This window comes from Mytilus trossulus, chromosome 9, assembly GCF_036588685.1.
Source record: "Mytilus trossulus isolate FHL-02 chromosome 9, PNRI_Mtr1.1.1.hap1, whole genome shotgun sequence".
NCBI classification, from domain to species: Eukaryota; Metazoa; Mollusca; class Bivalvia; order Mytilida; family Mytilidae; genus Mytilus; species Mytilus trossulus.
The window spans coordinates 52,334,225-52,361,283 of record NC_086381.1 but is presented as its reverse complement, the minus strand read 5'-3'; the positions used below and the strand labels follow the sequence as shown (position 1 = coordinate 52,361,283).

The 27,059-nt window shown below is 35.3% G+C and overlaps 1 protein-coding gene across 1 annotated transcript in view; it reads right to left on the bottom strand.

Moving 5' to 3' along the window:
• LOC134684746 (MAM and LDL-receptor class A domain-containing protein 2-like) overlaps positions 1–27,059 on the bottom strand; it is a 160,945-nt gene that overhangs the window by 16,816 nt on the left and 117,070 nt on the right. Inside the window, exons 130-149 of the mRNA XM_063544053.1 lie at positions 26,748–26,879; positions 26,187–26,320; positions 25,736–25,859; positions 24,635–24,769; positions 23,560–23,819; positions 21,769–21,859; positions 20,751–20,891; positions 20,000–20,265; positions 19,413–19,767; positions 18,716–18,846; positions 18,111–18,243; positions 16,910–17,062; positions 16,442–16,600; positions 15,000–15,127; positions 14,380–14,470; positions 12,889–13,035; positions 11,973–12,229; positions 11,023–11,254; positions 9,208–9,293; positions 63–8,103 (exon numbers count right to left, since the gene is read on the bottom strand). Coding sequence (XP_063400123.1) covers positions 63–8,103; positions 9,208–9,293; positions 11,023–11,254; positions 11,973–12,229; positions 12,889–13,035; positions 14,380–14,470; positions 15,000–15,127; positions 16,442–16,600; positions 16,910–17,062; positions 18,111–18,243; positions 18,716–18,846; positions 19,413–19,767; positions 20,000–20,265; positions 20,751–20,891; positions 21,769–21,859; positions 23,560–23,819; positions 24,635–24,769; positions 25,736–25,859; positions 26,187–26,320; positions 26,748–26,879 — 11,196 coding nt within the window. The remainder of the gene's footprint in view (positions 1–62; positions 8,104–9,207; positions 9,294–11,022; positions 11,255–11,972; positions 12,230–12,888; positions 13,036–14,379; positions 14,471–14,999; positions 15,128–16,441; positions 16,601–16,909; positions 17,063–18,110; positions 18,244–18,715; positions 18,847–19,412; positions 19,768–19,999; positions 20,266–20,750; positions 20,892–21,768; positions 21,860–23,559; positions 23,820–24,634; positions 24,770–25,735; positions 25,860–26,186; positions 26,321–26,747; positions 26,880–27,059) is intronic.

The following is a 27,059-nucleotide window of genomic DNA, read 5'->3' as shown; positions in this document are numbered from 1 at the left end:
TTTGGTTACTTTCTGTGGGAATTATTATATTGCTTTACAATAAGAAAATTACAAATACTCACCACAATTAAATTCATCTGACCCATCATTGCAGTCCTGTTGGAAGTTACAGACTCTATACTTTGGAATACACTTGTTTGACTGTTGACACTGGAACTGTGTATCTGGATCACACTTAGGTACAGGTGTGGTCACTGCTCCCTGAGATGGTGATGGTATAGTGGCTGGTGGATTTGGCAAGCCTTCCTGGGCAAATTGACAACCAGGTGTGAAGGTCAAATCATCAATGGCAATATCACCAAGGTAACTGTCACCAACCTTGGCCTCTATGATAATCTGGAAACTTTGACTGACATTCAGTGGTATCTCATGCCTTTCCCAGTATGCTCCTTGTTCCTGAGCTCTGGTGAAAAGATCTTTGGTTGGTGAGCCGGAGTTGTAGATTCTATAATAAACTGTCAACGTATTTACATACTGTCCATACATGTAGGAGTAGAATCTCATACTACAATCCTTTCCAGTTGTACGGTAGAATGGTTTGGTTATCAACCATGCTTTCTGATTGAATTTTCTACCAGAAGCCTCCATGTAAATGTAATGACCTTGACTGGTTCCTGTTGTATGATCCCATAAGGGACCAGTATATGAAGTTGATGTTGCTCCAGAAAATAGTGTCCAATCAAAGTCATCATCACCATTATTACTTTGTATCAAGTCACTAAATCCAGTCTCAAAGTTGTATTCCTTGTAAGTTCCACAATTAAGTTCATCTGTACCATCTCCACAATTGTCAGTCAAGTCACATAAGTAATTCAAACCAATACATGCTTTGTTACCACACGAGAAATGTGTCTGGGTGTTGCAAGTGGAAACTGCTGGTTGCATGCTACAATCTGCAAACTTTATGTCGTCCAGAGCGGTACCTCCACTATATGTTGATGCTGTGTCAGTGAAGAGAAGATTAAAAGGTTTGCTACGGTGACCGATACCAACTGTAATTGTATGCCACTGGTCATTTGTTTTGCGTACAAACTTTGATAATCTCCATAATTGTGTTTTTACAGTCCCTTCAACTACGTATAGATAAAGTGTTCCCAGGCTCTGACCATATGCGTAGTATGAAAACATCACTTTACAATCTGCATTAGCTACTGTGTAAGTTGGACTCCTCACTTCAGCTTTTTTGCCACTTGGATGTCCACCAGTTCCGTCATTAATATACAGGAAGTGACCATTTTGATTTTGTTTAGTAGCATCAACTGCTGGTGCTACAAGTCTTGAAGTGTCACCACCAGTTCCAACTTGCCAATCAAAACCATCTACTTGAGTTTCATTAAATCCACAATTACCTTGTCCTCCTTCAAATGTACAGTCAGTTGGGCATCTCTTCTCATCACTGCCATCATCACAATCTGTATAGAAATTACAAACTTGTCCATTATTGATGCATTTGTTATTATCACACTGGAACTGTCCTGGTTGACAGAGATTTGGTCGTGGTGTGGTCATTGGTTTTACAGATGGTGTAACATACTTGGGTTGACCACATCCTGGTGTGAAACTTATATCATCAATAGCTATGTCACCAGAAACACCGGCTCCAACAACGCCCTCAATGATGACCTGGAATGGCGAATTAGATGTTAATACTACTTCTTTTCTTAACCATTTGTTTCCTTGTTGTGATGATATAGAAGCGAGTTGTGATTTTCCCGTACTTAGTGTATTTTGATAAACATTTAGAGATCCTATGTTCAATCCATACATATGATACCAGAACCTCATTGAACACTGGCCAGTTGGTGATGGCAAGTACAAACCAATGCTAGCTGTGTCATTCTGCTTTCTAGGTCTAGATGATTCTATATATAGATAATAGCCTGACCTTGAACCTGTCGTATGATCCTGACTTGGACCTGTTCCAGATGAAGAAGTAGGGCCTCTCTTTTTAATCCAATCAAACTGATCATTTTTCAATTGCTGCCAGCCACACATTGTGTATTCAAAAGTACACTGGTTGTATCCAGAACAAAGGGAATTGATCTCATCTGAACCATCACAACAATCATTCTGAAGGTCACATCTCAAGTTCATTGGGACACAGTTGCCACTGAGACAAGTGTACTGGTTTGCTGTACAAGATCCTGTAGACTGGGGTGTTACACAGTTACTGAACTGAAGATCATCAATTGCAACATATCCAGCTCTTCTACCATAACTTATGGCTTCTACTATGATGTGAAATTGTTGCGCACAAATAGGTAATGCCACTTGAGCTTGTTGCCATTGTCCATTTTGTTTGTTTAAAGCACTATAATAAAGTGAAAATAGTGTGCTTTCTGAGCCACCAGATTGAATTAGAATACGGAATTGTCTAAATCCATGTCCATGTATATTGTACCACAGAGAGAAGTTACACATCTTTCCAGCTTGATGATATAAGGGGCTATTGAAACGGAATATATTACTTGTGCCATTGGCTATTTTGTTTGCAACTGCATATCCTCCATTTGTTGTAGTAGGAGAAGTGTGGTCACTGCTTGGTCCAGTATTTTGTGTAGGGTTACCATTGCTTGTCACTGTCCAGTTTCCTGGATTACTATTTGTCCAATAACATGTGCTGCCGCTGCTGAATGTACAGGATGAAGGACACATCAATTCATCGCTGTTGTCACCACAATCATTCTTAAAGTCACACATCTTGTTGTAATCTATACAATTCTTATTTGTACATTGCCACTTGCCCTTTCCACATGGCCCTGGGGGTGTAAAAACATATGGGAGTTTCCCTCTTGAAACTACCTGACATCCTGGAGTGAAGGATACATCATCAATTCCAATGTCACCTTTGTAACCTTTACCTCTGACCCCTTCTATTACAACTCTAAATGGTGATGAGCTAGTAAGTGATACCACTGCTCTTATCCACATGTCAGCTTGAGAACCATTCTTTGTCCATAGTAAGCTTCTTGGTCCAGTCTCATAATTTTCCACATACAAGTTGAGAGCATTAATATCAGCTCCATACATATGATAATAGAACCTTATTTTACAATTATTAGAATTTTGAGAGAATACAGGACTCTTCAATCTGGCTGCATCTCCCATTTTCCTTGGAGAAGAGGACTCAATGTATACATAATGTCCTACAGTGGTTCCATATGTATGATCAGACCCTGGACCTGTACCAGTGGTTGATGTTTTCCCTTGTCCATAACTCCACTGGAAATTATCTGTATCATCTTGAATCCAATTACAAAGATCTGTTTCAAAATTACAACGTTCAACATAATTTGTACAATTCTTTTCATCTGATTGGTCCCCACAGTCATCTGAATAGTCACATACATAGGATAGATCGACACAAGATTTTCTTGCACATGTAAACTGATTGTTTGTACAGAATGTTGTTGATGGACCTAACCCACAGTTTGTAAAATGGAAGTCATCAACAGCCGTATCTACTGTCCCAGAATGCACAGATTCCAAAACAAGGTAGTATCCAGGTTGTCGTCTGCCAATACCAACGGTTGCCAAATTCCAAGTGTTACCATGATTACCAAAAGCTGACCATACTCTGATCCTACCAAAGTTTGCATTGTATTGAACATTAGCAGGTACCAAGAAGAGTTGAAGTGATGAATTGGCCGAATTTGTGTTCTTGTAGTAGTAGAAAGTAAGTTGACATAAAGAATTAAGGCTGCCAAATGGTGGTGCAACTAGTACAGCTTTTCCATATGATTGTCCAGTGCCTGCATCCACATACATGTAATTACCAATGGATGAGGTGCCGTAGGTGTGGTCTGTCCTAGGACCAGTAGATGTGGATCCATTATGTCTGTCCCATTGATATCTTCCTGAACTCTTGTCTACCCAACCACATGTTGAGAATTGGAAGTTACACTCCTGACATTGAAGTTCGTCAGAATTGTCACCACACTGATTTAGGAAATCACATCTTAAAGCGGCATTGATACATTTACCATTGGTACATTGGAACTGTCCTGTAGGACATTTACCAGATGGTGCCACTGTTGTCACAGAGCCTGCAGGTACAGTTGATACTGATCCCATGTATGGTCTACAATTTGTGGTAAATGATATATCATCTATGGCAATGTCACTATAAGCTGACTGACCAACAGTTGCCTCTATAATAAACTGGAATGGTGCTGTTGATGACACAGTGATCTCCCTTCTTTCCCAGTACTCTCCTAGATTTCCTGTTCTCCTGTATCTCAGCAACTGTGCTCCATTTATGACAGTTCTTGTATAGATTGCTAATGTATTTACATCTTTTCCAAACATGAAGTAATATATTCTCATTGTACAATATGGAGTGTTTGGTACTGCTTGAAAGAATTGACTAGCAAGTCGTGCCTTTTGTCCTGGCTGTCTAGGTGTAGATGTTTCAATATAAAGGTATTGTCCAGAGTTTGTATTCAGTGTGTGATCTCTTGCTGGTCCAGTATTTACTGTTGGAGTGGTTCCTGCTCGCTTTGTCCAATCAAAGTCATCATCCTGTAGTTGTTGGAATTTGCATAAGCCAGTTTCAAAGTTGCATCCTGGATAGGCGCTGCAGGTTGAGATCTGTTCATCTGTATTGTCACCGCAGTCATCAGTGTAATCACAAACACGATTCTGTGATATACATGATCCTCTCTGACAACGGAAAGTATGAGTTGTATCACATGATGTACTAACGGCAGGAAGTCCACAGCCCTGTAACTGTATATCATCTATAGCAATATCTCCTTGTGTACTGAATGATCTGCGTGCATCAATAATCATTTGGAAGTTGGTATCAATTCTACCAATTCTGACTATAGCCTGGTTCCATCGGTTGCCTTGATCTCCAGCCAAGTTCCAAAGTCTTGTGTTTGTTGAACTTCCTGATGTTTTGGAGAACACATACAAGTTTCCAATCCCTGAACCGTACATATGATACCAGAATGACATTTGGCAGGTGCTTGCGGCTTGTTTTAACATGGGACTGGTAAAGTATGCATGGTTGTAAAATCCTCCATTACTTGCATCCACATACATGTAATATCCATTTGGTCCATTTGTTGTATGATCTGTTGAAGGTCCAGTGTTGGAATCTGGAGTAGCACCTCTGAATTTTAACCATGTAAAGGAAGTCTTGGAGCTGTTCGTCCACTTACATGTCTGACCATTTTCAAATGTACAACTATATCCACATTGTGCTTCGTCTCCACCATCAGAACAATCTAGGTTGAAGTCACAAAGTTTGTCACTACTTATACACTGTCTATTTCCACCTGTACATGTGTATGCACATGATGATGCAGTTGTTGTTGGGGGTATTGCTGCACAGCTGGAGTCAATAACAGATATATCGTCTATAGCAATATCACTTAGGTAACTACTACCAACAACTGCTTCAATGTAGAGAATGTATCCAACAGATGCTGTGGGTGGTATGGTCACCTGGGCTTGTTTCCATGCAGTACCTTGCTCTCCCGTCAGAGAAAAGACCTTCTGTTTCTGTTGTCTTGGCAGCCATTTATAGATATTGAGTGTTCCCATCCCAGAACCATGCATGTTATACCACAATGTTAAACATCTGCTTGAATTAATATTAGGGAACCATGGTGAACTAATGATAGCATTGTCACCAGGCTTTCTTGGTGTTGAAGCTTCTATGTATAGGTAAGTTCCATATTGTGTGTTCAAAGTGTGATCAGCTGGTGGTCCAGTATTTGAAGTAACAGTTTTACCATGCACTCTCTCCCAGTCAAACTTGTCATTTCCACGGTTTCTCCATTCACAAGTATCATGCTCAAAGTCACAGCTTCCTCTAGGTGAACAGCTTCCTGTTCGCAGCATGATGTCATCCAGTGCAATGTCACCTTGATAGCCATTACCAATAACCCCTTCAAATGTTATCCTATATGGGGTACCACTCTGGATAGTAAGCTGAGCTGGAAACCAGTCAGTTCCATGGTTATGTCCAAATGTCCTCATAGGACGACCTAAGGTAGTGATACCAGCTGGTCTGATGTAGACTTTCAGTGCTCCTACATTTCTGCCATACATGTTGTAATAGAAGTTGAGACAAGAGCCACTAGTAGGTGGATAAAGTGGTGAGTCTAGTCGAGCTTTGTCATTCTGATGTCTAGGTAAAGATGACTCAATGTAAATATAAGTTCCTTCATTTGTCTGGAAAGTGTGATCTGCACTAGGTCCAGTTCTATTACTATTAGTCCTTCCTGTATGTAGGGTCCAGTCAAACTGATCACTTTTATCTTGTGTGTAACCACAGAGGCCATCTTCAAAATCACATACAGTTGACTGTGGACAGTCTCCAGTGTTAAATGTAACATCATCCAGTGCAATGTCCCCACTATAACTAGTTCCAGCCACACCTTCAAACACAAGCTGCTGACCAAGTCCTTGATTTGTTATGTGTACCTGAGCATACTTCCAGTCTAAACCTTGGTTTCCAAGTCGAGTCCACACTTGACTCATCACACCACCATTTCTAGAGTACACATTCAGTCTATTGACATTAGCACCATACATATTGTACCAGAACTTCAAACACACACCAGATGAACGTATGTTGACATTGGGACTTATTATTCTTGCTGTACTATTGGCTGCTTTCCCTGATACCTCTATATAAACGTAGTGTCCAGCTGAGTTCTGAAGTGTGTGATCTGATATTGGTCCTGTTTTTGCCGACACGGTTGCTCCTGTATGCATTGACCAATCAAATGTATCATTTTGATCTTGATTCCATAAACATATACCATTTTCAAAGTTGCAATCTATAGCTGTTGGTGGATATGGACTTCTGGATGTGGATGGTGGGTACATTGAAGTAGTTGATGGTGGTATCTGTGAACATCCATATGTTGTAAAGCTGACATCATCAATAGCAATGTCTCCAGTATAATTTCCTCCATACACTCCTTCAAAGATCACATTAAACTCTTGTGCAGAAGAAACCGCAACTGTTGACATCAACCATACATTTCCATGGTTACCAGAGGACGACCATATTAAGTTCATAGATGTGGTTCCAAATGTCTGTTTGTACATATTCAATTTTCCAACACCTGCTCCATACATGTGGTACCAGAAATTCATGCAGCCACTGGTTATTGGTTTCATAATATCACTGACCAACCATGCCTTCTCACCAATGGTTCTTCCACTACCTGATGTTTCAATGTACATATAATGACCTTGAACAGTTCCTAGGGTATGATCTACATTAGGTCCAGTCCTAGAACTTCTTGTTCCACCATAATCTCTCTGCCAATCAAAATTATCTCCTACCAAAGCATTGGTCCATCCACAGGTATCCTGTTCAAAATTACAAGTTCCTGCAGGAGAACACGAACCATCAGTAATAACAACATCGTCAATGGCAATATCACCCTGGTAACTAAGACCTCTGACCCCTTCAATTAAAACTTTGTAAGGTCCGTAATTGTTTATGTTGACTTGTCCATGCCTCCAAATGTTTTGTTGGTTTCCTGTCCTTGACCAAATTTGACGTGCTTGTGATCCATTATTTTGGATATAGATATTTAAAGACCCAATTGTTGTGCCATACATGTGATACCAGAACTGCATACACTTAGCCTGGTATGCCTGTCCTAGAATTGTAGGAGTTGTAAGTACTGCTCTGTTATTAGGTTGTTGTCCTGAAGTTTCAATATAAGCATAGTGACCTGAGCTGGATCCATATGTGTGATCGAATGGGGGACCAGTTCCCCTTGATGTTGTACCATTTACACCTATTGACCAATTGAAATCATCAGCTGTACTCTGTTGCCAATCACAGAAACCACTTTCAAAGTCACATCCTGGTTTTAATGGACAAGGTCCAGCAGTGTAGGTAAGATCATCTATTGCTATATCACCCTGGGGTCCTTTTCCAACAGTTCCAGTTATAGACATTCTGAAATCTGTTGTTGAATTAATAGTTCTGGTGGCTTGAACCCATTGGTCAGGTTGTGTTCCTGCTTTAGACCAGAACAGAGACCTTCTTGATGATGATGTGACAAAAACTTGTAAATTTCCAATAGTTGGTCCATACATGTAGTACCAGAATGAAAGACAGTTACCCTGGGCTGGTGTGGGTGGCAACACTGGACTGTCTACTACAGCGCTGTTTCCTCTCTTCCTTGGAGAAGATGTTTCAATATATATGTATTGGCCCTTGCCTGATGTATGATCTGAAGGTGGTCCAGTTCCTGGGGATGGTGTGGAACCACTTTTTAAGGTCCACTGGAAGTCATCATCGATAGCTTGGGTCCAGTTACATATTCCACTATCAAAGTTACAACTTATATTAGGTGGTGCTACATTCTGGTCACAGTTTACAAATGAAATATCATCAATTCCAACATCATTTGTAGTGGAGGCTGCAAATGACCTTGCAGGAAGGACACTCAGTTGCATTCTAAATGGAGAACTGATGGCTCCAAGTTTCTGTCCAATGTATGCTTTTCCTAGGTGCCAGCCTCTTCCTTGGTCACCTCTTATTACGTTTAAGTTTGTTATTGTTCCATTTATATTAGCAGAGACAACCAGAGTTCCAACATTTGGACCAAACATGTCAAAGTAGAAATACATCTCACAAGTGCTGGCTGATGGGGGAAGCAGTTGACTTTGGAATAATGCCTTACTGAAGAATACTCCTTGTGAACCTTCTACAAATACATAGTATCCAGAGGGTGATCCCTTGGTGTGGTCCACTGGGGGTCCAACTATTGCTCCCTGGTTTTGAGTAGCTGAGTGTCGACTAAAATTATATCTTCCATTACTTAAATCGGTCCAGCCACAAGTTGACAACTCAAAGTCACATGATCCACAGGCTTTGAAGTTACCTTGTCCATTTGAACATTGATTAGGTGTCGGCACAGTCGCAGGAATAGTAACAGCTGTTGGGAAGATGACATTTCCTGCCTTGACACATCCTTTACTAAATACCACATCATCAATTGCTATGTCTCCATAGACAAGTCCACCCACTGTTGCTTCAATGATAATCTGGAATGGATACTGACTGATTAGATTTATACTGGCTCTGTCCCATATATCCCCACGATTGCCTGTCTTGGTAAGAAGTTTAGTTACTGGAGTACTGCCGCCATTTGTTCTCATGTAAACATTAAGATTACCTACGGATCTTCCATTCATATTAAAATAAAAGACTAGATTACAGACAGATGAAACTGCTTGGAACGGTGTACTCAGAAGTCTAGCTACATCACCTGGCTTCCTTGGACTTGATGTTTCAATATAAACGAACCCTCCAGTTCTCAGTCCAGAGGTATGGTCTCTGGTAGGTCCAGTGCCTCTTGATGGTGTTGGTGAATTTCTTCTTGTCCAGTCAAAGTTGTCTCCCTTGTCCTGACTCCAATCACATAATGAGTTGGTAAAAGAGCATCGAGATGGGTAACCTGAACATTGTGTTTCATCGCTTTGGTCTCCACAGTCATCAGTGAAGTCACAGAGTCGGGTGTTGTCAACACAAGAACCTCTTTGACACCTAAACTGGTTGGTACCACATGATGCTTGTATTGGGGGTAGTCCACAGTTCACAAAGGTTACATCATCAATAGCAATGTCTCCAAGAACAGACAAACTTCTTCTAGCCATGAACTGTATTATAAAATCTCTCGGCTCTCTGCCAATATTTATTGTAGCTTGCTGCCATGCATTTCCCTTATTTCTTGACAAATATTGTAGAACAGTAGATTGACCTTGAATGACCTTGGACACTGTAAGTGATCCAATAGAACGTCCATACATATGATACCAGAAGGACATCTGGCAGGTTGCTGCTGATTTTCTCAGAGTAGGAGTCTGTAAGGTTGCAAATGCATATCTTCTGCCGAAATTTGCATCCACATACATGTAGTAACCCTTTGCTGTTCCTGTGGTGTGGTCACTCTGCGGTCCAGTGTTGGCTGTTTCTGTTCCATTGTTATGTCTAGTCCATCTGAAGGATCCCACACTTGAATCAATCCATCCACATTGTGAAGCATCAAATGTACAGTTTCCACAGTTGTTCTCATCATCCCCTTGTGGACAATCTTTGACAAAGTCGCATACTTTAAGGGCTGAGATTGATGATCCACCAGTACAGGTATACATTTTACTGGTCAGTGGCACAGCAGGACAGAATCCAGTCTGTATGGAGATGTCATCAATAGCTATATCACTAGAATATCCGTTTCCAATCACTGCCTCAAAAGCCAATGTGTATTCTTGTGTACTTGTCAAGTTAACCAGTCCCTGGACCCACTTTAGTCCCTGGTCCCCTGTTACAGAAAACAGACTAAAATGTTGATTTGGTACTGTCTGTAACCCTATTGTATCCTTGTACAGATTAAGTGTTCCCATTGTGTTTCCATGCATTAGGTAATAGAATGTAAAACAACTGCCTGCAGTTTTAGGTAGGACTTCTGATCGTAGGCGAGATTTCTGGCCTGGAAGCTGAGGTTTAGATGACTCTATGTATAGGTAATTTCCTGAAAGAGAAAAGAGTAAAATTGAGAGATTTTTGTTTAAAAAAAAAAGTATTTTTACAACAATTATGTGTCAGATTTTAAGATTTACAGTTAATTCCTTATTATTTGAATAGTTCAAAGTTTGGTTAACAGTTATAAGTGTATGTGTTCTCACAGTTATGTCCTTGTTAGAATATTTTTAAAAACATTTATTTGTGAAATTTTATTTAAATGCTGTAATACTGTTCAGATGCTCATGTGGGCAAGCCATTAAAAAAAATTAACACACTGTGGATTCAATATTAATCGTTGGATACCAATTTTCATGGATTTCGTGGGTACATGGACATCACAAATGTAAAGGTTCAACTAAGAGCAATTGTGTTGTGTGATAAAACAGACATTTGAAAAACCATGAAATCAAATATCCACGACAATTATAGTTTTCATCAATCCACGAATAATGGTACCCACGAAAATAAACGAATCCACAGTAGAATAACTTAAATCCACTTTAGAAACATACCATTCTGGTTGCCTATGGTGTGATCTGCTGTTGGTCCTGTGCCAGAACTAACTGTTCTTCCCTGATGTCTAATCCAATCAAAATCATCTCCTATTATGTCGTTAGACCAAGTACACAGTCCCTTCTCAAAGTTACAGTTACCAGGAGGTGGACATTTGCCATCAATAATGTTGACATCATCAATAGCTATATCACCTGAGTAGGTACGACCACGAACAGCTTCAAACGCAACCTGAAAATACAAAAATGTTTGTCATATAAATAGCTTCAAACGCAACCTATAAATACAAATATATTTGTCAAACAAATTGCTTTGAATGTTACCTAAAAATACAATAATGTTTGACAAATTTATAAATTGAGAAATGATTGCATGGTTTTAATTGTTGTCAATAATGTGACTGAATGAGTTTCGAAATAATTAAAACTGGCATTCTGATATCTTATACATATAACTGTACGCAGATTTTCCAGAAATCCCAATAAATAATCTCCATTCTTCTAATTCTCAATAATAAATGTATGCAATAATTTCTGAATTTACAGTATCTTAAAGTGCTTGATGATAAGGCCATCTCTACTAAATAATATAGTTAGCTCATATAAATTATCATTGAAATGGTCATATTTATAAATTAACTGTTTACGAAAACTTTTAAATTTAAAAAAAAATTAAGGCTTTTCTAACTCAGGAATAAATACAAAATTTAATCCTGGTATCTGTGATGAGGTTTTTTCAAGAGAGTTGTTTTTGTTTGAAATTTGCCTACACTTTAGGGAGTTACAAGCTACAACTAAAATATGAATTAGGCAAACATATAGATATCTAGTATCTTTTTGATGGATGCTTCAACATTTTTTTATTTGCCCCATTCTCCTTTAAAAAAAATCCACTCCAACTTTTTTCTGATATGACATTTGAATATTTATCCCTTACAAAAGTAAAATACCTGGAATGTAGAAGCTGTTACTAAATTGACTTGTCCAATTCTCCAGATGTTGCCTTGGTTACCGCTCCTTGTCCAGATTGGTGGTACAAACTGTCCTTGTTGGAACATTTTGATATTCAATGTGCCGATACCATTTCCATACATGTGATAGTAGAATGTTAAGCACTTCCCATTGGTTGCTGGATATTTAGGAGTTAATAGTCTGGCTTTATTACCTGGTAACCTTGGTCTGGATGACTCAATGTACATGTAGTAACCTTCATATTAAAAAAAAAGAAGAAGTTTTATATGTAAGCAATTAATAAAAAAAAGAAAGAAATAGAAGCCCTTTCAAATAAAGTAACTTTATAACATTTCAAAGACTTTTCTCTGATACATTATTAACTTTTAACAAGAGGTGGATCAAGTTCTTTTACAAAGTAATATACAGACTATGTTAACAAACTGAAAACTTTAAATCATTCGTTTACTTTTCTACATTGGCTAGAGGTATAGGGGGAGGGTTGAGATCTCACAAACATGTTTAACCCCGCTGCATTTTTGCGCCTGTCCCAAGTCAGGAGCCTATGGCCTTTGTTAGTCTTGTATTATTTTTAATTTTAGTTTCTTGTGTACTATTTGGAAATTAGTATGGCTTTCATTATCACTGAACTAGTATATATTTGTTTAGGGGCCAGCTGAAGGACGCCTCCGGGTGCAGGAATTTCTCGCTACATTGAAGATCTGTTGGTGACCTTCTGCTGATGTATTTTTTCTATGGTCAGGTTGTTGTCTTTTTGACACATTCCCCATTTCCTTTCTCAATTTCATTAACAAATAAGCAAATATAGCTCATTCGTTTTTTTAAGGATTCAGTTTGAAAACAGTAAAAGTATTGAAAATAAAGGTTTTTATGTTTCAATAATTAAGAACTTACCGGCTTTAGTACCATAAGTATGGTCAAACGAGGGACCAGTATTAGCTGATGCTGTTTTTCCTGATGCTCTTATCCAATCAAAATTAAGTGTATCAGTTGAATCCTGGACATATCCACATAGGTCAACTGTCTCAAAGTCGCAGGTGCCTGTTAAAGAAGGAAACAAGAGATTACTTACATGGTATAAGCTGTGTTCTAAATTTAATGTTTCCAACATTAATATCAAAAGACTAGTATCAAATATAGTCATTAGTAAACAACAAACATGTTAACAATGTATCTATACATACATCATTCACAATTAAGGAATAACAGTACTGTAGTTGAAGAGTTGCCACCGTCAATTGTAGATTTGAGAGTCGCAAACACAGTTTTACTGGCGACGCCTAGCGGAGACAGTAAAACGGAGATTTGCGACTGTCAAATGAAAATATGGTGGCAACTCTTCAACTACAGTACTGTTACTTCGATTCTAATGCATTACAAAAGGAAAAAATACAATAAAACTTGAAAAAATGTCTAAATTTGTCTAATATAAAAAATACGCGAAACTTCATGAATGATTTTGGCACAAAGACGTCATTGCTAAACGTGACGTCATACAAATGAAAACTTACAAACTGGAGGATATTACGTTACTTGTACGCTTCAAATTCAGATAAAGTTACATTGAAACGGCGAATTCGAGGTAGGTGTTGTTTTATTTTCGATTATATAGTAGTATTTGAACATTTGTTGATTCATCAATTCAAAATGGCGGGTTCCTCCTTAGTTACGCCTGGTCAACTGTGGATTTGACGGCAACTTTAAGCCAATGAAAAAAAATGTTACATCCAAGTTGCATTAGAATGATTTGTATATATCTCAAAATAACTCACTCCAGAATAGTCAGGACAAAGAACCTATTTCTGGAATTTAGGATTGAGCTTTTTAATTTGCAACAGTTTTGTGAAAAGTCAGTTATTTTGTATTTTGACAGAAATTCAGGATTTATAATGTCTTTGACACTGTTTTCACAAAAAATTTCAGATTCATCATTTATTTTCACAGGAACTCTAGATGAGACTCCTCCAAACTCCCAATAGTGCATGTTCAATATGGATGTAATTTGCACATTTGCCTTTTAAAACAACAACGATTTGAATATTTTGAAAATATATTGCCTTGACAAATAGTGCTGATCGCGATAAACAAATCACTGTCAACTAAAAATCTATGGTTGCAAAGTTACTCACATACTATCATTTCAATTTATGCAGTTTTTAAGTCATAAGAAATTATGTGACAAGACCTGCCAATCAAGTCAATTTTCAACATTCTATAGTATGGCAGAGTAACAGTAGTAGAGAATGCAGACTATTTATAGAAGACTTACTTGATGGTGGACACGGTCCGTCATTCATTGATATATCATCTAAAGCCATATTGCCCTTGTGTCAGTATGACCGATTAACAGAAGTAAAGAATGCAGACTATTTATAGAAGACTTACTTGATGGTGGACATGGTCCGTCATTCATTGATATATCGTCTAAAGCCATATCACCTTTGTATCCCAATCCTAACACACCCTCAAAAACAAACTGTAAGAAAAAAAAGTTTTCCACATGATAAATCATAATAGACAAAACAATGCAAAAAAGACGATGTTGTGGTACCACTTCTGTTGAGTCAATATTTGATTATTATTTCATAATTCATAGTCATTTAGGGACTACTAAATCAACCAACAAAATTTGCATATAATATGTTAATTGTTTAATTTTTTATCAATGTCAATAAGCACCTATCAGTTATTACAATGTTTTCAAAATTTATCATAAATTCACAAGTTCTCTATGACTATAAATATCTTGTTGTCAAGAAAACATCATGCTTCAAGCCAAAGAAAAAGCAATAACAGTACTGTTCCTTGGCTTTGATTTTTGGCAAATGTTAGTAATGATTTTGTTCAAAAATTTATACATTGTAACCTTTTTTCAGTTAATCTATATATATAACAAATTTAACTGCAATAGCATACAGCATAAAAAAAAAAACACGTCCTAAACTTTCTCTTTTCTTTATTTCTTGAACAAATTTAAATAAAATAGTCTTCTAAACAACAAATACCTCAACAGTTGCCTGAGTCTGGCCTGATACAGATGACAATGCATGTGGGGTCACATAAACTTGTCCATATTCCCATTGGTTGCCTTGATTTCCTTGCTTCGTCCATAATGGTGTTCCGAGAGTTGTCCCTATGAAGAAAAATAACCCATGAATTTTCACTCTTTTGGTATAGAAACATTGTTACCTGAACTTCAGGTACACAACAATATATCTATTATATTACTGTAAATTCAGAAATTACTGTCACATTCTTCGCAATAATGAAAAAATCACAATATTTTCTGAATTAAAAGAAATCAAAATGTATAATGAAATGAGGGATATTAAACATGTTATATACAATTTAACCCCTCTCCCCAGACTTGGGAATAGGAGAAAAGTATTTATAAATGTTTGCTGAAAAACAATATACAATTATGGCCCGTTGAAAAGGTGAATATCCAAAATTGTCAACACGAGAAGGTTATTTCAAGTGAAATAACTTTTAAGGGTTGACAATTTTTGATATTCATCGATTCTAAGGGGCCACAATTGTTTTATTATACCTAACTAACAGTGGAAGGGCCTTTTCAACACTTAGCATATTTTTTACATAACAAACACAAGCTGACGTTGAAACTAGCTCAAGAAAATACCATTTGTCATGTTTGTGTTCAAGAATATCTCGGATGTACAACAAAGGTAGAATCTTTTTGTAAAATATCAATGGCCCTGAAAAGGACCGTTTATAAGATAAATCATCGACTGCTGGCACTCTATTCATTTCTAAAGCCTTATTTCCTTATCTCTCAATGGGCTGTCAGTGTAACCTGAACACTGCCATCTTGTTTATTTACGTCTGTGATGTCATTTTCATGGGAGGTAATTCCAGTGCAAATCTAGACACTTAAAAGGTTATTCGCCATTGAATAATGGGGTTATTCACCGCTGGTGTAAAATTTAAGGGTTATTTGTCCTCCCTTGAAAATTAACCGAATTATTCCATGTCACGTGATAAAAGTTGTTATCCAATAGAATTGTTTGAAATATATGTAAGGTATAATAATATTCGTTATTTGTATTTCCAATGTTATTTCAACTGATTGGGTGTAGCTTACGTTTTAATTGGCATAAGGACAATCTATTTTGCAGTTATAGTTATTACTGATTTCTTATCGCCATCAGTGTCATCAAAGGAATTTACAAAACAATAACTGGACACTTCAGTGATGAGTTTATCCTAAAACGCCTATCTATAGATGGACTGGTTTATTGTGAGCGAATCGGTTAAACTCCGCCCAGTCAAGTGAAATGAATCGAGTAATATGCATGTTATATACAACAAATTACTAAAAGCTGATGTTGGGTATACTTGATATAAAAAAAAAGAATAAACAAAGCAAGTCTACAAAAATACATATTTTTAAAAAGTCTTTTGTGAGATGATATAGATAAAAGATTACCTGATTTAGCATAGAAGTTCATGAGATATATATTTTCTCCGTACATATGGTACCAAAACTTGACACACTTCCCACTGTCCATCATAAACACACTTGGACTTATAATTCTGGCTGTATCATTTCTTTTCCGTCCTGATGATTCGGTGTAAATATAGTACCCTGAAAAATATACACAAACATTTTAAAAAAATCCTAACATGTTTCAATCATACCAACTGTTTAAATAACTGTTAAAAAGTTATTCAAAAGTTTAATACTGTAAGGAGCAAAATTGCTAAGTACAGAGACACAAAATTTTCCTTTTTCAGTGACACTTTCAATTGAGAGAATGAAAAAAGTCTTTGTGAAAAGAATCTTTGTTGCTATAGTAAGGAATGTTAAACATAATAAAGGTATTATTACGATTGTAAAATATTCAAAAGTTAGTAAATGAACTCTCTATTCTATGGGATAATATCTAAATGTTACCTGCTGAACTCTGTGTACTATGGTCATATGGAGGACCTGTTGAGACTGAAGTAGTAGTTCCTCTTTTAATTGTCCACTGGAATTGATTCGTTTGGTCTTGCGTCCACTGACAAATGTTATTACCATCAAAGTTACAGTCAACATTTGTTGGTGCTGAAAAATATGAACCAAATGTTATCAATCATTGAAATTTAATACAGAACACTATTTTTTGTATTCTCATGTTCTATTCAATAGTAATCCCCCCTGCAGATAGAGTATGACAATTTCTGCACCTTACAGCTAATTTCCTAAAGCATGTAGAGCAAGACTTTAGTTAGCTTGCTTGCTTTTTTTTTTTTTTATTGTACAATCATTAGGATAATTTAGTTTAAATATTATATATACAGGTTAAACTTTGCCTATATATATTGTTTAAAGATGTCAATCTTATTTACAAAGCTTGTATTAACATTTATACAAACAAAGCAAGCAAGCCAACTAAAGTTTTGCTTTACATGCATTAGGAAATTAGCTGTAAGAATATTTGAAACAAATGTTTGATAAGTCTATAGGTCAAATTTCAGCCCTTATAGTAGCAGTCCAAAATTCCTGTATCCCCTCCTGGTGAACATACTTTAAGGTACTTTATTAATTTATTGTTTTATTTAATCTTGTTTAAATGTGCAAGAGTATTAAACAAACAACAATGAATCAACGATGGCAACTTGCTTTCATTATTGTATGCCATAAAAAAACTTTGTTTGAAAAAAAACATTGTTTGACATAAACATCAGTGATACATGGAAAAGAATCATTCACAAAAGAAATGTAACTAAAATATGTCTTCTTATACTGATAAACTTTTTACAATCAAACTATGTTCTTTTTCAATGCTGCAACACTTAGAATAATCTATACAAAAGAGAAACCTTATAAAAGAACTTCTATGACCCTGAATACAACAAGTTAAATTATTTAACAATAATGTTTTTTTTAAAAGATACTGTGGATTCATTATTATTTGTTGGATGCCAACTACGAATTAAAATGTTCAATGAACATCATATTTTCAATAGGCTTTGTATTATTATACAGAGATTGGCAAAACCACAAAATTCTATATCCACGAAAATATGCAAGTTTTCAGCAATCCACAAAAAATTGATACCCATGAAAATAAATGAATCCACAGTAAAGGAAAACATTACGTTGATCTTACCATATGTAACAGTGGTTCCTGGCATCATGGTTGTTGTGGCAACAGTCTGGTTACAGAATCCAGTATGGACCTGAATGTCGTCAATAGCGATATCACCTGCATATCCTCCTCCAACTTCTCCATCAAAGGTCACCTTCAAAATAAAATTGATAATAGTATCAAGTATGGCAACACAATGAAAAGGAAATATTTTTAAATTCAACTTTTAAAATTCTCATTAAACTAAAGAATGAAAATGAGGTTATTTGTTTTTTCTTTCCTTAATTTAACTGAGCCTAGTATGACATTTTTTCAGTACACAAGTAAGTAGTAAGTAAATATTTTAAAACATAGCAATTTGTTGAAAAATTTTAATTGAATTTTTCAAGATTGATAACTTAATAAAAACAGAATACAATTTGTTACCTGTGGTGTTGAGCTAAGAAAAGTGTTGCAAAAACATTTTCAAGTTGAAAAATTAAAATCCAAAAACAGGAAGTTGGTGTATAAGAGCTTCACAAAAGTAATGTAGCCTCATGCTTGCTTTTTTTTTTATAGAAATCTCCCTGTCCCATCATTGACAGATAGGTTATGGAGACTTGTTTTTGTTTCTATGGAAACCTTACCTGCCACATTTTTGATGGACTTGTGATGTAGACTTGTGATTGTTTCCATATATTTCCTTGGTTTCCTGTGGCATTCCATAACATAAGTGTTTGAGTCTGATCTGGTTTGTAAAGTCTTAATGATCCAATATCTGTAATAACAAGTTTTAACTCAATTTCATTGTGTTGGCGAAACATGTTGACCACAATAAATTAATCACCGTGCGGTAATTGATGGGTGTTGTTGTCTTTAATGTCGTTTATTCAATTTCATTGTGTACACAAAATCAGAACATGTACAGCAAAAAAACACAAAAGCAAAGGAACAGGGCCTTTTAAATTCAAATAATTCAAGATTTACCTTTGGAATGGCTTTTTTGAATAAATAACATTTGACTTTCTATCAACCCTCTAAGTCCTTCATTGGAATAAACAACTTGATACATAAGTTAGAGGTTATTCTGTTGCTAGCACCACTGCACAGCTTTTTTGGTGTGTTTTATCATTACCAATTTGTCTAGATGGGCAAAGCAGAAGATTTTTGTATCCCAACAAATATTGTAAAAATATACTGTTTCAAGTCAGGCTATCTTGACCTGTAGTTGCTTGTCTATTTGTTTTTTCAAGTCTGTTTTCCCCAGATGTAGGGCAAGGGTATGGGTGATTGATGTATTATCTATTGGGTATGTCCCCCCCCTTTTTTATGTATGATGCTTACCTGCTCCATACATATGATACCAGAAAGAGAAGCAGGAACCAGTTGTTTTGGGGAAGTATTGACTGTAGAACCAGGCTCTATCTCCCTTGGTACGACCTGATGATTCAATGAACATGTAGAATCCTTGATCTGTGCCTGTCGTGTGGTCAACTGATGGTCCAGTGTTAGGGGTCAAAGTTCCTCCTGTTGATCTTAACCAATCAAACTGATCACCTACACGGGTGTTCAGATAACCACAAGTGTCAGATTCGAAATCACAATTTCCAGGTGCTGGGCAAGCTCCCGGTAACACAGCTAAATCATCAACAGCTATATCTCCTTGGTAACCATTACCCATAACTCCTTCCAGGATGATCTACAAATATTGATTTATATTAGCTGTCTGGATCAATCATATTCACTGATAGAATATTATTCTCATTCTTCTAAGATTTGTTTTATATTTATTGATTTCAGCTTCTCTTAAATTATTGTGTTGCTATTTTACTGTGGCCAATGTCCCCCCCCCCCCAAAAAAAAAAAAAAATATGTGAAAATATAACTCGATTCAGTATTTTTCTTAATTTAGTAAAATATCTATCATTTACCTGATATTTCTGAGTTGGATTGAGTTGAACAGTAGCATAATACCAGAGATCTGGTTGATTTCCTTGTTGTACCCATACCAGCTTATCGTTGAAGTTCTGTTGTCTGATGTAAACGTTTAACTTGCCAATACTAACACCATGCATGTGATACCAGAAAGTCAGACATTCCTTTCCACTTTTTGGGTCAGGAACAAACAAAGGACTATTAAGGCGAGCTTTATCTCCTATTTTTCTTGGTGATGAAGCCTCAGTATATATGTAATAACCTTTGAATAAATTGAGATTTTATTAACATATGTGGTACTTTGAAGTGTAAAGAGGAATTAAATAATTGATAAAAAAAAAATCTTGAATTTGAAGAGACATCAGAGAGTGATTCTTAGAGATAGGATTCAGTATAAAAATTTATATAGATTCATTCTATGGTACATCATTTGATGGACTAAATTTTGGTTTCATTTATATTCATGGCTACTAATATTTATGGTTTGAAGATAAATAACATTTTCTAGGATTTTGAATTTCATTAGTTTTACTCTATGTACATACAAATTATAGGGCATTTATACTTTGTTGAAACTTTGTGATCTTCTTTTCCACATGAAATCAGCAAAAACTGGTATTCCATGAATAATAATCACATTCCAGTTTTTAAAGGGGGAATAATATTTGATGTACAAATAAGCCTCAAAAACCTTAAAAATTGTCCTGTATTGACAATAAACTTTCACAGTGAAAACAAGATACTTACCATACTGGCTTTCAGTTGTGTGGTCATACAATGGGCCGGTTCCAGTAGAACTAGTACCATTCCTATCTCTCTTCCAATCAAACTGATCTGCTGATAATTCCTGTGTCCAATCACAGATATCTGCTTCAAAGTCACAGAGTCCTGTAGTAAACACAATGTCATTAAATGTCTGAATAAAACAACATTGTGTATAACATTTATTTCATTTATAAATATGATATCAATTGTAATATATACCTCCTGTGGTTTGATTTATAATTGGAACAACTATCCAATAGAGATTAAAGGTTTTGGATTAAGGGAAGCCAGTTTTATATGCTTTGACTTCTTCATAAAGAATTCTTGATTTAAAATATTAACAATGATTTTTTGTCAATTTAATGTGGAATGTGACACTGATGATGCCCCTACTAGCATACAACATTATAAAGTGCAATAACCCAATAACAGTAAAAGTGACCCAAAATTTGTACTTTTTGAGGTAATAAACATTACAAATAAGATTCATAACAGTTGGTTGAGGCAAACTTAAGTTTTTTTGTGCTGACATGAATTGTCATTGATATTGTTATATTTATAAATTGACTAATTACAAATTTTAGAATTTTTTGAAATACTAAGGCTTTTCTACCTCAGGCATAGATTACCTTAGCTTTATTTGGCAAAACTTTTAGGAATTTTGGTCCTCAATGCTCTTCAACTTCGTATTTTATTTGGCCTTTTTAACCTTTTTGGATTCGAGCGTCACTGATGAGTCTTTTGTAGATGAAACGCGCTTCTGGCGTATACTAAATTTAGTCCTAGTATATATGATGGGTTTATTTACAGAACAGAAACCAATTTCAGGATGTATGAAATTAACCAGGGTGAAACTTAATTCGCCTGACCATACAGCATCATCATGCATGAGGATAAAAATATCTTGGAATTATTTTTTTTCATATGATATCTCAATTTATCAAAACTAGCAAATTTGAGTTATACAATTCAATAATGGGTCTTTAGAACTTTTAATTACTTGTTGGTGGACACTGGTCATTAACCATGCTGATATCGTCCAGAGCTATGTCTCCTTGCCAACTAAGACCTACAACACCTTCAAACAGGATCTGTAAAAAAAAGTGATGATATAGCTACATAGTCATCAATTTCAAATATAAGATATAAGATATGTAAAGTAGACAGGTTACTGTAATTACAAAGTCATCATGGAAACTTACATACACAAGACCAAATATAAGATATGTAAAGTAGACAGGTTACTGTAATTACAAAGTCATCATGTAAAGTTACATACACAAGACCAAATATAAGATATGTAAAGTAGACAGGTTACTGTAATTACAAAGTCATCATGTAAACTTACATACACAAGACCAAAAATAAGATATGTAATGTAAAGATGAATATGGCATAAAGTGTTTTTTCTTCTGTCTTACATGAATTTGAAAAAAATACTTATCCCAAAAGAATTGAAACACGAATCAATGCTTCATATTAAATTTTGCAGTTTTGTATGAATGTAATTAAGTGTTAGTTGATTGACCTCTATTTAGTGTGTACTATTAAGATTGACCTCTATTTAGTGTGTACTATTGAAATTGGCCTCTCTTTAGTGTGTACTATTCAGATTGACCTCTATTTAGTGTATACTATTTACATTGACCTCTACTTAGTGTGTACTATTAAGATTGACCTCTATTTAGTGTGTACTATTAAGATTGACCTCTATTTAGTGTGTACTATCAACATTGACCTCTATTTCGTGTATACTATTTACATTGACCTCTACTTAGTGTGTACTATTAAGATTGACCTCCATTTAGTGTATACTATTAAGATTGACCTCTATTTAGTGTGTACTATTAACATTGACCTTTACTTAGTGTGTACTATTAAGATTGACCTCTATTTAATGTATACTATTGAAATTGACCTCTATTTAGTGTGTACTATTAACATTGACCTCTTTTTAGTGTGTATTATTAAGATTGGCCTCTATTTAGTGTGTACTATTAAGATTGACTTCTACTTAGTGTGTACTATTAAGATTGACCCCCATTTAGTGTGTACTATTAAGATTGACCTCTATTTTGTGTGTACTATTAAGATTGACCCCCATTTAGTGTGTACTATTAAGATTGACCTCCATTTAGTGTATACTAATAAGATTGACCTCTATTTAGTGTGTACTATTAACATTGACCTTTACTTAGTGTGTACTATTAAGATTGACCTCTATTTAATGTATACTATTGAAATTGACCTCTATTTAGTGTGTACTATTAACATTGACCTCTTTTTAGTGTGTATTATTAAGATTGACCTCTATTTAGTGTGTACTATTAAGATTGACTTCTACTTAGTGTGTACTATTAAGATTGACCCCCATTTAGTGTGTACTATTAAGATTGACCTCTATTTTGTGTGTACTATTAAGATTGACCCCCATTTAGTGTGTACTATTAACATTGACCTCTATTTTGTGTGTACTATTAAGATTGACCTCTATTTAGTGTGTACCATTAAGATTGACCTCTATTTAGTGTATACTATTAACATTGACCTTTATTTAGTGTATACTATTAAGATTGACCTCTATTTAGTGTGTAGCATTAAGATTGACCTCTATTTAGTGTGTACTATTAACATTGACCTCTACTTAGTGTGTACTATTAAGATTGACCTCTATTTAGTGTATAATATTAAGATTGACCTCCATTTAGTGTGTACTATTAAGATTGACCTCCATTTAGTGTGTACTATTAAGATTGACCTCTATTTTGTGTGTACTATTAAGCATACAAACCTTAAATGGTGTTTGACTGGTAACCGTCCTGGTGGCTTTTCTCCATACATTTCCTTGTGTTTTAGATGTGGTCCAGATCATTGACTTGTTTCCGTCAGTAGTTTGTTGGTAGACATTCAGCGTGTTGACATGGGCACCGAACATGTGATACCAGAATGTTAAACATACACCGTTTGCTTCAGGTTGCTGGATACCAGTAGATAATACAGCTCGATCACCCTGATGTCTTGGTGAGGAAGTCTCAATATAGATATAATATCCTAAATATAAAAAAAATGTTTCAACCAACAAATAACGTAAGATCTCAGAAAGTATATACACTGAGTAATGCACCAAAATAAAATAATTGATACTACAAGCTAATCAATTTTTGTAATTTGGCTTATTTGAATACCACAAATATAAATGGCCAACAGAAAGCATACTGCACTTAATACATATCGTAGTGTGGAAAATAAATGCCATTTCAACTTAAACTTTCAGGACAATTTTCTCTATTACAGTGCAACAAGGCTGCAGTTAAAAAGATACTTCTGTATTTAAAAATGGAATTAATTATGGAACCATCTTCATATCACATCCCATAGAAATATTAGAGGACTACGTTAAAAACTTGTGTTGAATCCATTTGTCATTTTGAATAATAAAACATGTTTAAACTGTTTCATTGAAAAAAATGAAAATAAACTTTCATATTGAAGAAGAAAACCAATTTTAGATTTGAACATTTATAAGATTGACAAATTAAGATTGATTGATTGAGGAGGGGGGGTTAGGACGTTTATTGAGACTCTGGGATTTTAAGCTCAGGATTTCAAGATTGACCTTTTCAGGATACCGGAATTCTTTTTAGAATTTCCGGATGTCAGGATTTTAATTATTTAAATCTAGGACTTCAGGATTTCGTGTTTTAAAGCCTGGGACTTCGGAATCTGGACACCTCCTCAAATTCACAACCTCAGTTTTGACTGGCTAGTGATTACAGAAGTAGAACTACTTAGACCACTTGGCCTAGGAGGCCCTGTCCCACCCTCCTCCAGGACAAGTTAAGATGCATGCATTATCCTGATTTCACCTGTTCCAGTTGTGTGATCTCTATCTGGACCCGTCCCTCTGGTTGGTGAAGCTTGATTAGTTCTAGTCCAATCAAAATCATCCTTTGTATCTTGGAAATATCCACAGAAATCAGATTCAAATGTACAGTTCACAGCTACAAAACAAATATTTCAGCAGTTAATTTTCAGCAGGAGATATAGAACTATTTTTACACTATGGAATTCGCCGTTTTTGAATCTAATGCATTCTGGGTAATAATTTCAAAAGCGTTCACCAAAAGGTTGTGATTGTTGACAAACGTTCTAAACAATTGAAATTCAACCAATGACATAACCCTTTTTTCATTTTGGTGTACGAACAATGAGATTACCCATAGTCCTTTAGATTCTGAAAAGGCGAATAAAAAGACAATATGAAAAATTGAAAATCAATTAAATAGATATGACTAGATATCTAAATAAATAACAATGTCTGTGTAATGTCAATCAACAGTTACACTTAAAAGTACTTTAGAAAATCAGGAGGAATTCTAAACCACTAAAATAAAACTATATCCATATTTGGAAGTAGAGTTCCTGACCATGTGGTATGAGCTTTCCTCATTTTAGAAGGCAGTACGCTGACCTATAGTTGTTCATTTCTGTGTCATTTAGTCTCTTGTGGAGAGTTGTCTCATTGCAATCATACCACATCTTCTTTTTTTATACCTGTAAAACTATGTAACCTTCATGTATGTTAAAGAGCTTGTCTAAAGTTAGGATCTATGTAAGTGCTTGTCCTTTTTTTCAATTGCTTTTCATTCCTTTTGAATTTAATATAGATGAATAAAATTAAAAATAAAATGGAAAGTTCTCATAAAATTATTTCTAGCTTTATAAGACTCTGAATTTATAATTATGCACAGCTGGAAAAGTGGTGTTATTTTTTGTCTATACTTCAATTGACCTTGATGGGATGTCTGTTGATCTCTAGAGGTTTCTTTTATTAACCTGTGTTGTTGGATTTCTGTCTCACTATCATTTACCCCATTGTTCATCTTTCCATAAGTTTTATAAATACTTTTGCAGCATATGTATTTTCTCTGAACAGTAACATGTTTACATATTATGTTTTTTCTTACTTTTATCCGTGAAGATTTGTGTGGGACTACAGTCTACAAATTTGACATCATCAATTGCTATATCTGCATTAGGTACCTTCGACAAGGAACCAAAGCCTTTGTTAGGGAAGGCTTGGAATCTTAGCTGTAAAACAAAAATATGTTCAGGTATAAAAACTATATTCAATTACAAGAAAGCAATTAAACTTAATACATTATGCCTTTAAATTGTCTTTATCTATAAATAAACAATACTATCACATTGGTTTCAAAACTTTAAAAAATCAAATAATTTTTACATGCAAAAACCTAGTGCTGACAATATAATTAAGATAAACAATAAGAGTTTGAAATTTATACATGAATTTATTGTTTTATAATTAAATCTAAAAAATGAATTTATACATATAGTGTGCATCAACAATGTACAGCCTCATTTTCAGACTGGTGAACTTTCACCCATAAAACTAACCTTGTAACCTGCTGAAAGTTGACCAATGTCTGCTGAGGCATTCTTCCATCCAATGCCTTGGGAACCAGTCTTGTACCAGATCAAAGTTCTTTGGGTAGGTTTATTAGAGTTGATGACATACAACTGAACATTGCCTATAACAATATCATTATACTGTAAATTCAGAAATTTGTGTGAGGTTTTTATTATTGCGAAAAATCTGACAGTGTTATAGTCGCATTAATTTAAACTCACATTTTGAATTTTTTTATATGAATTAAACATGATTTTTCTCAATATCACAAAAATTAAAATCGCGTTCAAGTCCAAAATAACAAAATCGCAATAATATTTGCAAGCAATAATTATTTCTGAATTTACAGTAATGTGTATGACTAATGTTATTAAAATTACTGTAAACTCAAGAATTTTAGTGTGCATTAATTTTTGTGATTGTTGAAACATGATACAAAACTCAAATAATAATGATTTCAGAAAATGTTGCATTTTAAAGTATCTGATTGAGAATCACATCTACAGCAAACGCAGAATTTTAAAACGTAAAATCTTTAATTCAATTACCTGCCAAAGCCCCATTCATATTGAACCAAAATGTGATATGACAACTGGCAGCAGTGGCTTGGAATACAGGTGTGTCCAGGTAGGCTCTGCTGAAAAAGGTACCAGTAGAACCCTCCACCAACATGTAATGTCCTGAAAGTTAAACATTCCAAATATAACTTTATAAAACTGACTCTATCAGAATTTGTTTGATAGGAAATTCCTGATCTTTTGAAATCTTTACATAAACTTCAGCTTTTTTTTATTATTCTATTACAGGTTTTTAAGGTAATACTAAACACCTCAACTTAAGGTGGTACCCAACACTTTCAC